The 16,903-nt window shown below is 40.1% G+C and overlaps 1 protein-coding gene across 1 annotated transcript in view; it reads left to right on the forward strand.

Annotated features, from left to right (window-relative positions):
• The first annotated feature begins 763 nt into the window (after positions 1-763).
• SFT2D1 (SFT2 domain containing 1) overlaps positions 764-16,903 on the forward strand; it is a 39,902-nt gene continuing 23,762 nt past the window's right edge. The window contains exons 1-2 of the mRNA XM_024205888.1: positions 764-862; positions 16,272-16,358. Of these exons, the coding sequence (XP_024061656.1) occupies positions 800-862; positions 16,272-16,358 (150 nt within the window). The 5' untranslated portion in view covers positions 764-799. The remainder of the gene's footprint in view (positions 863-16,271; positions 16,359-16,903) is intronic.

A 16,903-nucleotide genomic window follows, 5' to 3' on the forward strand; every position in this document is an offset into this window, starting at 1 on the left:
GAGTATTTCTCTGCAGATACTTTAATATCAATATAGTAGTATTTTATAGGGAATTATTTATTCACAATTTAACGGAGAGGTTGCACTTGAGAGGATAACCACAGGAGGTGGCAGGAGCTGTAATTCTCTAGGGCATACCTACATTTGTACAGAAATCCCTCTCCATGGGCCTGATTGGCAGTGGGGACAGAGCGCGCTGTTGCAGATGACTGAATGCTGTTAGCAAGAAATTACGCAAACTAACACCCTGGCAGGCGCCTAGCACTGCAAGGCTGCCCCAGAGCTGGGGATGCCCAAGCCGCCCCCCAGCCTGGCGCTCCTGAGGCCCGTAGGCGGGCCGGGCGTGGGAGCACGAGGGCGGGAGGGGAAGCCGAGCGTAGCGACTGCGGTGGGGTCAGGCATCAGAAAAGGGGCGGAGCCACGGCCGGCAGGGGGCGTGGGCACTAGGAAGGCTGAGGCAGAGGGACCAGGAGTTGCGTAGGCGAAGGGGGCGTGGCGAGGAGGGAAGGGGCTGTGCTCGGGGAGAGGGCGGGGCTAGTCTCGGGGCGGGGCAGGGGAAGAGGGTGTGGATAAAGGGAGAAGTCAGGAGGAGGGGCGGGGCCCTTCTCCCGGAGGGGGCGGGGCTCCTGGCCGGACCCTAATGGTTGGATTAAAGTCCCGGCAGCGGCGGCGGCTCTCTTTCCGTTTATGGTCTCGTGACTTCCGGTGGGGGTTTAGCGGGGGCGGGGTCAGTGGTGCGCGGGGCTCGAGGGGGAGGGGACAGCGTGGGGCGGGACGAGGGGCCTGAGGCGGCGGCGAGATGGAGAAGCTGCGCCGGGTGCTGAGCGGGCACGAGGACGAGGAGCAGGGGCTGACCACGCAGGTACCTCCCGGGGTTCCCCCCGTGCCCGCCGGGTGCCTGAGCGCTGCCCCGGGGCGATAATCGGTTTCTCCGATGTAGCAGTGACACCTGTTGGTATCTGTGTCGCTTGTTTCGATGGGGTTGGTAGTTAGGAATCAGCCGCCTCCCGGCGCCGTCTCTGCTGAGCGGCCTGTGGAACTCACCACCACAGGACAGCGCCTGGAAGCCGGGCGGGCTGGCTAATGGGTCACCCGCCCCTGTGACACGGGAGCTGCTCTGCCCAGCAGACGGGGCCCACCCCGGCCAGTATCCCATGGTTCAGAACCCGAGCAAGAAACCCCCCTGGGGAACGTGCTTCAGTCACTCAGTTTGATTAGTTTGTATCCTGAAGCGTGAGGGTTTAGAGTCCTCTAAGGGCTTGGCTGGAAGGGGAAACAGACCGGGCTAGCTCTTCCGGAATAGGCCCCTGGGTGTACGCTTCTCTGGAGCAAAAATCACTTTATTCTGGAGTAATTAGTGCATACCCCACAATAGCTGTTCCAGGCGATTTCCTCGTGTGGCCAAGTCCTTGGGTTTTTAATCCTACTCAAAAAAATTGTGGATCTTCTAGTTACCCATATAAATGTCTAATTCTTGTTTGACTTCTGCAAGGGCTGTGAAACTCTAACAATATGTTGTGTAAATCAAGATATGTTCATTCATTTAAATTGGCTGTCTTTCAAGCTGTGTGTGTGTGTTTCCAACCAAGTGAGGGTAAAGAGGAGCACTCAATTTATATTCTCTGTAACGTTATTTTATGCATGTATCTTATTTTTCCTCTTAGTAGTCTTCTTTGTAAACTAGTCTCATTCTTTTAATTCTCTTTGTACAGCAATCTCCCCTTCAATAATTTTCATCATCGATCTGAATCTGTTTTGTTTTTGCTGTTTCTCTAGTGGGTGTGTTATCTGGGCTACATCACATTTGAGTTGAAGGCATACCACAAATTTATATTTTTGTCATTCTAACTTCAGTATTTTGTTGATTGTCCCAGCACACTGAGCAGAGGTTTTCATTGTACTGGTCACAATGATGCCCTGGTTTCTTTCCTGTTAATCTAGTAGTCAGCTAATTTAGAACTCAGCAATGTGTATGAGTAGTTGAAATTATTTCTTTCAATGTGCATTACATTGCATTAGACAGCACTGAATTTCATGTTTTATTCTCTTGCCCATTCACCTATATTTGTTAGATTGCTCTGAAATTTCTCACATAGGATTTAAAAAAAAAACTTTTATCCCTTATGATTCCGTGTCTAAACCAAGCACAAATTACTGGGGGCTAGTCAGAAACTTACCCTAGGAAGAGCTTCTTCTGTAAATTGTCCACTGTAGGGTTGTGCCTTCCTGGGAAGCATTTGGTATTTGCCACTGTCTGAGGTGGGATAGTGGACTGCATGAACCATTGGTCTGAAATAGTGGTTTTGTTTGCTCTTTTTTTTTTTTTTAAACTTAAATTCCTGGGAGGGGGGAGCATATACACCTGAGACCGTAAGTACAAGAGACTTTATCTGCCATCCTGTGGCAACTTTTATGTGGGTTGGAATATTGTATAGATACTCACATAATTCTGCCCTACTGGACAATGTAGCATTCATTATAGGGGGTTGATCATAAGATGAGTGTCTGAGCATTTAATTAATTATGTCATAATTGTTCGCGTATCTCTCCACAGAGTCAATCCGGGAGCTAGAAATGCATCACTCCTAAATATCTGACACAAAATACAGTCAAGTCACTTATACTGTAGTTTAATTAGTGTAGTTTATAATATCACTTTCTTACATTTGTAATAAAGCTTTAAACCAGCCTTGCAAAATTCTACTTGCCCAGTTTCCTGGGATAAATAACATTTCTTTATGGGAGATTTAAATGTAGTTTTCTTGTTAACATGGTAGAAGTAGGTGAGGGGTTGTTTACACTGGCACTTTACAGCACTGCAATTTTCTCACTCGGGGTGTGAAAAAACATCCCCCTGACTGCAGCAAGTTTCAGTGCTGTAAAGCACCAGTATAGACAGTGCACTAGTGCTGGGAGCTATGCCCCTCGTGGAGGTGGGGTTTTTTTAGAACATGCTCTCCCAGCGCTGTGCCGCGACTACACAAGCCATGGTAAAGTGCTGCCAGTGTAGACTAGCCCTCAGTCCCCTAGTGCCACCCCTTCCCCACACCTGCATCTGGCTGGTACAGCCATCAGCCAGTATATATTAGAATAGTCCTATCTGAAAAGATGGTGTTTGTGTCTACACTTTGAAATTGCATTCCTGGCAACTATATCAAGACAGGAGCATTGATGTTTTGGCCATGGATGGCTATATGGTGCTCATACTTGGAGTATTGTACCCTGTAGTGTATGTGCATTTGAATGTGTTGTCATACCAAACCTTTGGTCTTGTTTGCAGTGGCCTTTTTCTTAATTTATGTTGTTACACTACCACTGTTCAGCTCTACTGGTGGGAGCATTAGCATAGATAGGTTGCAGACACTTTTATCACCCTCTTTTTCTAGGCCTGTTTGAGCAGGTTAGGTGAGGTGGTGTAAACAGTGGTGATCTGTTACCACCACCAGTGAAGCTGCACCAATGTGGCCTCCTTTGAGAACTTGGATTCTTTTAAACAGGCCCACAAGAGAACTATTGCTAGCGTAGATAGCGTTCACTTTTTGCTTCAGAAAGCATGCATTTGCAAAGCTATTCTCATCTTGGCATTATGCTGTCGTGTTGTGGTTATGGTTGGCCCAAGACTCGGGCTCTGCAACAAAACTTGTATACTTTGTCCATGCTACACTTAAACCAGCTGAAGCTAAACTCTGTTCAGACATACCTTTGGTGACTCCTGTATCAGGTATTGAATAGCTTTTTAAAATTGTAGTATGGATTCACATGACGTTAACAAACCATAAGTTGTTGCATCCCTTCATAGTGTAGAAAGGGCCTTTGCCTGATAGGCATATTCAGAAAGCCTTCCTTTAAAAACAATAAAATAAGATTGTGTTTTTTCTAGGCTATACACAGTTGGTGTAGTAGATTCAAATCTAGTCTCATGTTCTAGGCTATGCCTTCTCAGAACATTGGAGGTCAATGTGGAAGTAAAAATCTAACCAGTAAAGCAAAAACACCAAAACATTTAGCTCTTTGGGTTCCATTTACCAAAGTGTTAAACATCACAACAACTGATATTGACTGTTCTTAAAAAGTTTCCCTCTTTTATATCCCACTACAAAAAGGCATTAAATGATAGCATGCCTAATACTGTTAGAAATATAGGGATATGGGAGAAAAATAAGACACCTGCATTAATGTACTTGAAATATGTTGTACTAGGTAAGCTTTTTGAGGTAGCATATGACTGACAAATATTTAGCTGAAAACAACTGGTTTCTCTTAAGGATAGCTGGTAGTTATGCGATAGATATCATATGTCTTGTTAATTTTATGTATGTCTCATCTGTCCTATTAACTCTCAATTTGGCAAGTAGGGCTATTTTCAATTGAATAATAAATCTGATGTATTACGGTAACTGCCTGCAAAAACTAAGCAGAAGAAATTGAGAGAATTCTCTTTATCAAACAAAAGATCAACCCAGGCTTTCTAAACACTCAGAATACTAAATTACACTGTCCTGCTGCAATATTTTGGTGGTACCAGGGATCATTTATTTAGTACTAACTGCATGATTTTCAAAATAAAATGAAGAATGTGTAGAAAAATGTATTGCAAGTTACTGGTGCATTAAGGATAGCACTATGTCAGCACACCATTCAGAATACTTGTGTCAAAATGAAAGTAAAACTAACACAAACTAGTATGGGGGAAGGGTAGGGTGGAGAGAAAATAAATTGAAATAGTTCTTTATATTTGTCTTTACCAAGAGAGGAAACTGAATATACAGGGAGGCTTTTAAAAAAAATTCTAGAGTGCATTTAAAAGTTTGTTTATATGATCTTTAAGCAATAGTTTATGGTTTACCCAGTTTTATGATCAGGCTAACATTAACTCCCAGGAACAAAAACTCCATCAGTTTCCAGTACCCTTTTCCTTTTCCTTTTCCTTATTGAATGTAGTATTTGCCTTCCTTTATTCTGCATTTTAATATGTTTTTTTAATAGTGAAAAGTAAACAAGACTTCTAGAAAAGTTTCAATCCTACTCTAATACGGTGTTAAAAGCACAGGTGAAAAAAACTTTATTGAAGAAAAGTTAGCATGCTCCTTTATAAGCCTTACAACAGTGTTACCTGTGACTGTAACAGTGATGTAAAAGGTCCATTTTAAGAGTGAGAAAGGAATAAAAAATGCTCTGTGTGCGCTACATGGCTGAGTTAATGTTGCAGCAGAGACCTTGCACTTTGAATTTCATGATTCTCTAAAGTGTAAATTTCATATTAAAGTTGCATTCTCTCTTTAAGGTAGAGAAGTTTGGGGGCTACTGGATTCTGGCCCCTTTTCTGACAGTGTTTACTGTGTTTTCTAAAACAGCTGGAATGCCTTTCTTCAGGTTTCCAAAACTAAATCAATCACCTGTGTGCTGAAACTTACTTTTTGGGCTAAAGCTTCCCAGACATATCTGCAAACTGTCAGCTTCACCGAAAACATGATTTAGTGAGTGGAAATAGTGAAATAATGACAGATGTTTCTACCAAATCTTATGAAAACTCCTTTTAAAGCTAGATCTTGCAGAGTGCTGAGCACTTTCCGGGAGCTGAGGTTGCTCAATGTCTTGCAGGAATCGGGACTTTTGTGTACATATTGTTATCTTTGCTATTCAGAAAATATTTAGTTATTGTAGCTAACTACCAGTATCTTCCTTCAAATGCTCTTTCCAGAGCCACCAGAAAATGTATATACCCATTCAGATATCTCCTGTAGTTCCTTTACTCTGTTTTACTAACCTCTGCTCATTGTTAATTTTGGAACCTGTTTGAAATATTTCTAATTCAGACTTAAATTTACTTAGCCCTTTTGAGAGGTGGGATGAAAAATAGGTAGATGGGTCGTTGCCACAAAAATGTCTGGAGATGTGATTCAGGGCACTGAGAGGACACACCCTTTAAAAAAATAACTTAAAAATTTTCATTACGTTTACAATAGCGTGATCTTGTTCTAATGTTTTTAATTAGTGCAGAAACTAGCATGGTTATTCTTGTTTTAATTTACATAGTGACTTCTGTAATAACATATCTTGTTTTGGTTGTTGATATTAACAAGGATGTTAGCAGAGCTCTAGGAATAAATAGTTCAGCTGCTTCTGCTGACCCAGTAGAGGGGTATGCAACATTTATTGGTTCTACACAATTAAACAAATCCCCAAACAATACCTATTTTCATATGAACTCTTAAATTGTAACTATCCATTTAGAACTGGAAGAATTTTCTCAAATATAAACTCATATTTTGAAGATTGAAACATTGAGAATCACGTCCTAGTCCTTTTTTAAAAAGTTCCTCCATTGCTGAGAATCTCTGCCCTAAAAGATCAGACCAGTTTTGTCAAGGAAATAGATAAATTAGTAGCCTCTAAACTTTTATTTATTTTTTCATTAAAGACTTCAGTAAAATTAAGTTTAAAACTTCCTCTTAAACTAAACTTAAACTTCCTGAAGAAAATGGGAACTATATAGTTAAAACTAAGGTGACAAAAGAAGTCATGAAACGAATCCCATCTTTAAAAAATTGAGTTATGGGAACAATGTAACTAATTTTAAATAAGTAATTTTATTGCTAAGTATAAATATTCAATTTAATCTAGTGTGAAATACATAAAATATCTCACTGTCACAAACAGATATATTGTATTAAATAATTTTTTGCTTTTTGTACTGGAATTCAACAGGTCAGGTTTAAATAACTGCCAAACAACTTGCTTTGCTGAATAGTCCCTACTCCAAAGGGGAAAAATGGTTCAAAAAGGAATAATCTGCTCACTTCCTGGCTGACTCAGCTTAGTAAGGGTAGATGTGGTATTTTACCTTTCCCAGCACCTCCCAATATACATACCATCTGGGATAGTTATTACTGACATACATATGTGTTTATTAAAGTTAGTTTGTTCTAATGAACTTCTCAGATCAGGATGTGGCTTCCTGGCAAAAGGTAGGCTGATGATCCCTAGCCTGTAATATTAATCATGTTGCCTTAATGTTTTGATAACCTGAAGCTGTAAATAGTACGTTACCTAGTGGGGATTGGGATGTTCCCAGAGGCCCCTTTATTTGGGCAGTTCTTGATCAGAGCAATGTTGTGTGCTAAATGTAACATGTAATGGTAGGGACAGCATGTTCCATTGAAGGCTTAACTAAGTTATCATTAAAAGTGATAGTTTAAGTGGAAGAGAGTTTTTTCAAATCCACTATTTAAATATTACAACCCCTAATTTGGTAACATTACCCTGTGTGTTATATTGCCTTGATGACCTTTAAAAACAGATTAATACATTATACATACTGTAGAATCTTTTCAGTTTTTTTAAGGTATCTACGTAATGCTGAAGTGGGAAAGGAACTGTTCTAACTGTGGGGCTGCTAGGGCTCCTGCACAATAACATTTTGTGGGGATTACAAATAGGAGAATAATAATACTTCTGTGTGGTTCTGGTCACCACAGTCTAGGAAGGCTTTTATTAAGGATGTTGTTAAATGCTAAATGGTATTTAAATATTAAGGCTCTTCAGAAACATTATTCCCTCTTTTGGATCCATATGCTTTTATTCTTTCCTTCCCTTTTCATTCTTCAGAGTTACTTATGGCTGTGAACAGTGTAGTTGTAGCCCTGTTGGTCCCAGGATGTTCTGGAGACAAGGTGGGTAAGGTAATAGCTTTTATTGGACCAACTTCTGTTGGTGAGAGAGACAGTCTTTTGATAAAGCTTGTCTCTCTGTCCAACAGAAGTTGGTTCAATAAAAGCTATTACCTCCCCCACCTTGTCTCTCTTATGGCCGTGAAAGCAGTTTAATTAAAAGCCCCTATATTTTCACTGAGTTTTTGAAAAATATTATTTTTTGGGCTGGCATTTTTCATGCTTGCTCTGAACACTTACATTATTTTTTTTAAAGCTTTGAAGGAATCTGTTTAACACTAGCCCATATACCAACTAATCAGCTGTTTATACAAATGCAAAGAAAACATTTGTAGAGTTAATCTAAAAAGTCTTTCTTTTTTTTTAAACTTCAAATCCGGGACTGAATTCTGATTGATAGTTGAAGTCTTTCATACATTGGAAGAAATCACTTTTAGAAATAAGGAAGTTATAGAAGTGACTGAAAGCAGCATGCTGCACCAATAGATGGTAAGGGCAGGGCCGGCGCAACCCATTAGATGACCTAGGCGGTCGCCTAGGGCACTACAATTTGGGGGGCGGCGACCGCGGCGGTATTTCGGCGGCGGGACCTTCTGCCGCCTCTGTGGGGGGCGGCATTTCGGGGCGCGACCTTCCGCTGCCTAGGGCGGCAGAAAAGCTGGCAGCGCTCCTGGGTATGGGGCTGACTGCTAGATGTTTAACACTGCCCTGGAGCATAGTGGTGTAGAGAGAAATGTGCTAGTGTAGGGTACCATGCAGTCAACATGCTTTGAGGAGAATGTATATGCATGAATCGTAAATATCAAGCCCTAAATCTCTAGAGTCTTTCTACATAAAAGAATAGAGTTCTAAGATCTCAATTACTAATTAATTAATTTGAGACGTTGAATTCAACAAGTCTCAGCTGTAGTATTCTTCCTACGCTTCTGAACATTCTTGTTAGTGATAGCCTTGTCAAAGTGCGAAATGCACAGCTTTGTATAAATTGCAATGATTTAGTCAAAAGGTATAATTTACTGAAAGATATTTAGAAGCAGCAAGACAAGGCAAATGGAATCAGATAGCTCAGCTTAGTAATGTAAGAACTGATGTACCAGTTCAGTGACTCGTTAAATCATAGACTCGTAGGACTGGAAGGGACCTCGAGAGGCCAACTAGTCCAGTCCCCTGCACTCATGGCAGGATTAAGTAATATCTAGCCCATCCCTGACAGGTGTTTGTCTAACATGCTCTTAAAAATCTCCAATGATGGAGATTACCCAACCTCCCTAGGCAATTTATTCCAGTGCTTAACTACCCTGACAGTTGGGAAGTTTTTCCTAATGTCCAACATAAACCTCCCTTGCTACAAGCCCATTGCTTCTTGTCCTATCCTCAGAGGTTAAGAAAAATAATTTTTCTCCCTCTTCCTTGTAACAACCTTTACGTACTTGAGAACTGTTATGTCCCCCCTCAGTCTTCTCTTTTCCAGACTAAACAAACCCAGTTTTTTCAATCTTCCCTCATAGGTTGTTTTCTAGACCTTTAATTTTTGTCGCTCTTCTCTGGGTTCTTTCCAATTTGTCCACATCCTTCCTGAAATGTGGTGCCCAGAACTGGACACAGTACTCCAATTGAGGCCTAATCAGCACGAAGTAGAGCGGAAGAATTACTTCTCGCGTCTTGCTTACAACACTCCTGCTTAATACATCCCAGAAGGATGTTCGCTTTTTTTTTTTTTAACAGCGTTACACTGTTGACTCATTTATTTTGTGGTCCACTATGACCCCCAGATTCCTTTCCGCAGTACTCCTTCCTATGCAGTCATTTCCCATTTTGTATGTGTGCAATTGATTGATTGTTCCTTCCTAAATGGAGTACTTTGCATTTGTCCCTATTGAATTTCATCCTGTTTACTTCAGACCATTTCTCCAGTTTGTCCAGATCATTTTGAATTTTAATCCTATCCTCTAAAGCACTTGCAACCCCTCCCAGCTTGGTATTGTCTGCAGACTTTGTAAGTGTACTCTCTATGCCATTATCAAAATCATTGATGAAGATATTGAACAGAATTGGACCCAGAACTGATCCCTGTGGGACCCCACTCATTATGTTCTTCCAGCACGACTGTGAACCACTGATAACTACTCTCTGGGAATAGTTTTCCAACCAGTTTTGCACTCACCTGATAGTAGCTCCATCTAGGGGTACGTCTATACTTACCTCCGGGTCCGGTGGTAAGCAATCGATCCCGGAAGTGCTCGCCGTCTACGCCGATTCTCCTGCTCCACGAGAGGAGTACGCGGAGTCGATGGGGGAGCCTGCCTGCCGCGTCTGGACCCGCGGTAAATTCGAACTAAGGTACTTCGACTTCAGCTACGTTATTAACGTAGCTGAAGTTGCGTATCTTAGTTCGAAGTGGGGGGTTAGTGTGGACCAGGCCTAGGTTACATTTCCCTAGTTTGTTTATGAGAAGGTCTTGCAAGACAGGATCAAAAGCTTTACTAAACTCAAGGTATACCAGGTCTACCGCTTCCCCCCCATCCACAAGGCTTGTTACCCTGTCAAAGAAATCTAGTATCCCGTTTTGGACAGTGACTAATTCAAACAGCTTCAGAAGAAAGTGCAAGAAATCCTGTAGTAGACAATTTTGGAATAAGTTGCCCATAAGAGAATCTTTCCCCAACTCTTCTCAATGAATGACTCACTTATGGAAGAACCATAAGTAAACCATTTGGAAAGTGAAATAGATCTTTTTATGATCAGAAAGGCAACACTGCAGATCAGCATTCACTTGATCTGTTGGGGGCCCATAGCAAGCTTTGCTGCCATTCAGCAGTGACATCATAAGGTGTTTTCTTTCAGTTTCTTTCAGTCTTGCATCTGAAGAAGTGAGGTTCTTACCCACGAAAGCTTATGCTCCCAATACTTCTGTTAGTCTCAAAGGTGCCACAGGACCCTCTGTTGCTTTTTACAGATTCAGACTAACACGGCTACCCCTCTGATTCTTTCAGTGGGAGATCCTACATTAGACTGTTAGAAAACAATTAATTATGTTTCAGAAAGCCTGTCCTCCTGATTTCAGTTTTTCACTTTTCATGCCCTTCTGACATCTGGGTGGACAGTTCATCTCCTTGACATGTCAGTATCTGGGAGTCTCTTGTTTCAGTGTGCTTTCCTGTCAGTGGGGTGAATTAAACTTTAATTACACAAAATGGGGAGGTGGTGGTGGTGATTTGCTTGTTCCTTTTTCATCATGGCATTTTGGGCCCTTGGGAAGTGAAGTGGTAAAGGGCAGTACAGCTGAAGATGTTTAGGAGGATGTATGCTGTACAAACTCCCTTCCTTCCTATGCTACAGTTCTGATAATCTCTTTCCAGACATGGACTATGCACTGCTATCTTTACCTGGGCCTCTACTAAGCAAAGGCTACTAATAATGCAAATATTGTAGTGTGTGGCATGATGCTATAATCCAGCGTCCAGGATGAAATCATCAATCTTGCTTTTGTGTTAAACCACAATCATTATAGTCTTTAATTGTACCATAATAGTGTCTTATTTTGAGGTTTCTGTGTCTGTCATATCCACCTGTTTGACATGAAGGACAAATTAGATTGTAAATATTTTGAGTGGGACTGCTCCTCTTTTGTGTTCAGTACCTAGCATGATGAAGATCCTAAGGCCAGCAAGCGGGGAGCCTAACCTCTGCACAACTTCTGAGCTGTGCTGCTGGAGAAGGTGTGAAGTTCTGTTCACAACACCCAGAACTGTAAGCCATTGTGTTAGCCCCCTGCCTCAGCAAGTGGGAGCTTTGCTGCTGTTAAGTTGTGTCAGGGAGCTGACCCAAAACCTGTCTGCCATGCCAGCAAGCTCTTCAAGAGTCTGCCAAACTAAACCTTGGTAACAAACCCAATGAACGCCAGTTACTGAGTTCCCCAGAGATGTCTCTGCAGTATCCAGTCCCTCTCACTGAGACACACCCACTCAGAAATTAAGTTTGCTGCCTCCAGTGAGACAGTGTACACACCAGTGTGTTACGTTAGTTGAAGGCACACTTCACTTTAATACACAGCACTGAGATGGTTTAGTTAAAAATCAAGAATGTTTATTAACAAAGAACAGAGGTTTAAGTGGTACTAAGCGAGAGAAAAAGAAACGTGATTACAAACAAAACAAATCACGCTTTCTAATGACTAAAATTTAATTTTAGCCATTTAGAATCTTTGTCTATGCAGTTTTCTTACTCATATCAGGTTACTAGCATCTTTAGCTCTCCAGGCTCAGGGATCTAACTTTCATGGGCTCAAAGAGTGCTGTCCCTGAAATGATGGATAACTAAAATTTCTTTTTGCTGTCTCTCTCTCAAGAGCTTTTTGCTTTTGTCTGTCTCTCAAGAGCCAGGAAGGATTCCTGGCACACAGAGTTTGTCCACTAGGGTACTCCCTGAGTTGCTGCTAGTTAGCTTGATTGCTTGGTTTACCTTTTATGTAAATATACTTTCATTGTCCTCTGCCTGTAATCAAGCCAGTCGGACAGGGTAATCCACTTTCCTTTGTCTAGGAAAGGTTGGGTTTATGTTTGGGAGGCAGTGCATATTTTAAGAACCTATTTCCAGTACACATGTATGTATGGGTTTTGCACAAGTTCTATAACATGGTGATTTTCTGGATCAATGTGTCACCAGTTTACATAAGATACTTTACATGACATCTTTTAGATACATATTATGACAGTGTTTTGGGGGTAGTGGGTGTTGGGCCTGACATGAGTTACAATATGGTGGGCCCTCTGCCAGTTGGCATGGAGGGCCTCCCAGGGACACAGAAGGTGACTGCCATGTGCAGTTCCTAAGCCTACTAGAGCTGCTTGTCTCCTGTTGGCTAGAAAAGTCTGCGGTTTGCACACTTAGTAACTTGCCAGAAGGGTAAATTGTGCAGCCATTTGCCCAGCTGCATTATTCACTAGTCTCCATTGAGAAGATTTAAATAGTACTCTGTTAAGTGTGTATAAAGTGGTAGTCTTGAGGAATCTTGTGTGGATATGCTAGGTGGGAAAGGAGAATAAAGGAAAAAGCTAATAAGAAATCTGGATTGCATGCTGTTGCAAACGTTGAAGTAATTTGGTCCAGATTTATTTCATGCAGGGTGGGAGGTATAAAAAGTGGCCAGTAAATCAAACTCTTTTCTGACTTTTGACTCCTATTATTCTGCTCTGATCTGAATGTGGCTGCATATGCTTGGTCGCTTTGGTCTTTGCCCAAGCAGCCCTCTGTATGCTGCTACTTATTGTTAGGCAAAAAGATTCTTTTCCCCAAGAATCAGGCAAGCACAGACAATACTGAAGGGGATTTATTCACGGTACCGGGAAGACTGACAAGCAGCTTCAAAAATATGGTGCCATAGTGGCCAGTTATATACATTCTCTTATCAATTCATTTGCATTTATTTGTACATCCAGAGACAGACATTGTTACAAGTCAAGAGAGAACCCTGAACAAAGATAAAAATAAAAACCGTACGTACATATAGAGGCCTCCTATTGCATCAAGCATCTATGGCTACCTTGTGGGGGAAAGAGGCGGGGTGGGAGGGGGTAGGGATGAGTGCTTACAGATATCCGGTGGGCTGTGAAGGGAGGGTTTGTTCTGTTCTAAGAGCTGAGTTACTGGGCGGGCATTGACCATATAAGCTTATCAATTGTTTACAGTTGTCAGTGTCCTTGCTACTGAAGCATTTCTGCTTGTTCTGCAGTTTTTGTCTTAGCTGTTAGCTAAATTTTAATTCTTGCCTGACATTGTCAACCCTAAATATCCAAAAATCATGAGTCAAGTCCTTAAAAATCATTAAATTGTCTTAAATCATGAGGCTTTATATTGGGAGTGGTGGAGAAGGGCTTTATTTGCCTTCTGGTTTCCAAGCCTTTAGGGTACTTTGTTCATGTTTTCAGGCTATTCTCTGCAACCAGGAGGGCTAAGAACTTACTTTGATTTAAAAATTAGTACTGAGATTCTCATATAATCAGTTGCTCCAAGGAGATTAGGCTTAAAAGAACCACCAAATATTGTGAGACTTGAAATAAAATTGCGAGAGTTGGCAACACTATGCCTGATAGGCTTGAAGAAACAACTGCTCTCTCCCACCCCTTCCTTGTGGCAGACTGAAAATGGTGGCTTTCCAAAAGAAGCTGTCTGGTATCTTTAATGTGGTGATAGCACTTGCCATACCAGCACTTCATTTCTGAGCTGCAATGGAAAGGATTTAACATGTTTATGTGCACTTGTGGTTATTTGCATGAATTAATGTACCTGAATATGTGATTCAAATATGTATCTTTAGCTATTTGAATGAATGTGCTGAAAATGCTTCCCATTTGACTCTTTGTTCAGGAATATAATCACTACACATTCTTCCATTTTTTGAGACATATAGTTACTCTTTTATCTACTTCCTTTATGCCTACATAAGGATAAAGAGTTTGATCTAATAAGGTAAGCAACATATTCTGTCATTTGGAAAGGTGGATCTTAATTGTTGAAAACAGGAGAAGAGAACTCTGGTACTTTGTATTGTACTTCATCACTGCATTGAATCTGTAAGCAAATGTAAAACATTGAGTACCTGTATTCATCTGTTTTATTTTTAAATGACATATTTTGACATTTTAATTAAATTAAATAGACTTGGTATCTTTTATGTTTTTCAAATTCAGTGTCTTTGAAAAGTCTGAGTGGTGTATTTTTTTTTTTTTTTAATGGTCTCCTTTTTAACTGCAGTAGTATATAGGTAAATCCACCTCATGTTAAATCATTTGAAATCCTAGCTGTGATCAAATGATAGTTTTCTTCAGTGACTTTATTCTTTGGTAAGCATTACATACACTACAAATGTGGTTTAAATCTATCTCAATAACAGTTTTAATGGCTTGAGCACTTTCTATAATTGTTTCATTAATATAGTCTTTTTTTGCCAAAAAGATTTTTAATTAGTGTTAGAATTTGGTTTAGCTTTTTGCCTAAAAAAATTTCAAGCATTCACACTAACCTGACTATGCAAAAATTAACAGGTAGGTTTTAAAAATACATTCTTAAAGAAAATAAGCTCAATCAATAATGGCATGAGGAGAAACAATATTCTGTCTCCCCCATCCTTGGATCTAAACCTGTGTAAAGTAAACATACTGTATTTTAATGTAATAAAGATTCAAAAAGATGTGCAACTAAATTTACAGATTTACAATCTGCTGAACATTGTTCTTGAAGAATCTAGCCAGGAAATGGGTCATCCACATACAGAATGTGAAATCAGTCAAGTCAAATCACTATAAAGTATTATCATAATGATGTTTGTTTGAAAGTATGTAGAAAACTGAAAGCGAGGACATAAAATGAGAGGCAAAGTTTGAAGGTATGATTTAGCATATCCTAAATCAACTCCTTTATAGTCATCTTGGATAAATTGGAGCTAGGATTTAGTTTGTAGACTATTTGACCATGGTGCAGTTGAGTATAAATCTAAACTCACTGACTTTGTCCCAAGGCAAATTATCCTATATTGTGCTGCTTGGTTGCCAAACTTGAAGCACTAATGGAAATGGGGATTACTGCTTGCGATGTGGCACTCCCTTATTCAATGTGTAGAACTCTCCAACCATAATGAACAAAATCGAGAAGAGCCAGACTTGCTATTCCGCAACATGTGGTGCTTTGAAGTCCTTCTTCCTGTCACTAGAGTGAAATTGAGGTTCATCCCTAACTGGTCTCTTGATACATTTTATTTGCAAAGTCTGTAACCAAGACCACTTAAATTACATATTGCATACCGTAGTGTGTTTAAAAACAATTCCCTTGTTTTAAAGGGATGGTTATAGGAAGGTATGCAATTGAGTAAGAAATCTGGTATACAGGAAACACCTGAAGTTACACAAGTTAATTTCATTTGTTTTAATTTTGGGAGTGGTTTCTCAGCAAACAAACTGGACTGTGTCAAATTTTGTTATACTTCTTCACTTACTTAAATATCTTCTCAATTTTCTGTTTGGCACACATTCCATTTTGCTATTCTGTTTCTGTAGCAGCAAAATGTGACTGCTTTGTTTGATAACAAAAATGGTAGCTTTGTCAAAAAGGGATGTACAAAGCTGTATGTTTAGAATGTTCACTAGCAAACTTGTATATGATCATTCATTCTTTCTCTTCCATATAGTATAAAGGAGCAAATTAGTTGACAGCTGCTAAACACATGTTGCTCACTAGAGTGAACTTGTGCAGAAAATGGTCTCACTAGTTTGGCATGACATGATTTAGTTGTAACTGTTTGGTGATGGATAGGTCTGCTTATCTGTGGGGGCAACATTTTATTATTGAATGCCATGGTATGCATATAACTTTAAGGTGAACTAAAATAACCTGTCTAATCAAATTGCTAATGCCATCTTTAAATTGGAACATATTAAACGTGAGATTTCTTAGGCATGCAAGGTAAAATGTAAATACTTGTTGCAGGTTGAATAATCAAGACGATTGTACTTATTATTAAAGCTCATTAAATGCAAAAGAAGTATTTGAGTTTTAGGTACTGTCCAAAATATATTGTTCTAATTTTCAATTTTCTTTTCCCCCAAGGTCCTTGATGCCTCAACGCTTAGTTTCGGTACTCGAGTGAAATGGTTTGCCATATGTTTTGCAACTGGTATTTTCTGTTCTATTCTTGTAAGTGAATTTTTGTTCTGACTTTTTATGAAGATGCTATGGTAGAATCTTGCTAATCTTCATTCTCTGGGCCTGATCCTGTGGGGTGCTGGGCACCCTCTCCCTATTGTTTCAATTGGAATAAAGGGCGATCAATACCTTGCTGGATCTGATGCTTCATAATCCACACTACTGGCAGTCTTCCCCTATTTACAGTAAATGGTCTAGTGACATATCTTATTAAAAGGATTAAGTATTGACAAAATTTCCTAGTACATTATGTAGTATTTTAAATTAAAACAAAAATACCGTAACCAAAAAGGTTGAGCAAAACTTTTTTTTTCTTTGTCTACTTGCTAATTCACAAAGTTCAGTAACTTGCAATTGATCTCCCAGTTGTTGGTGTAATTAATAATATTTTGCTAGATAATATGTATTGTTGAAATGACTGAAAATAGCTTATACCACTAAATTTGAATTAAGCTGTATTCCGTGACCTGGAGAGGACAGGTAGTGGTGGGAGGAGGTAATGGGAGGGGATGCTTTGAATCAAAACCCTGTGATAT

Source organism: Terrapene carolina, unplaced genomic scaffold, assembly GCF_002925995.2.
Source record: "Terrapene carolina triunguis isolate 2854851 unplaced genomic scaffold, T_m_triunguis-2.0 Scaffold85, whole genome shotgun sequence".
NCBI lineage: Eukaryota > Metazoa > Chordata > Testudines > Emydidae > Terrapene > Terrapene triunguis.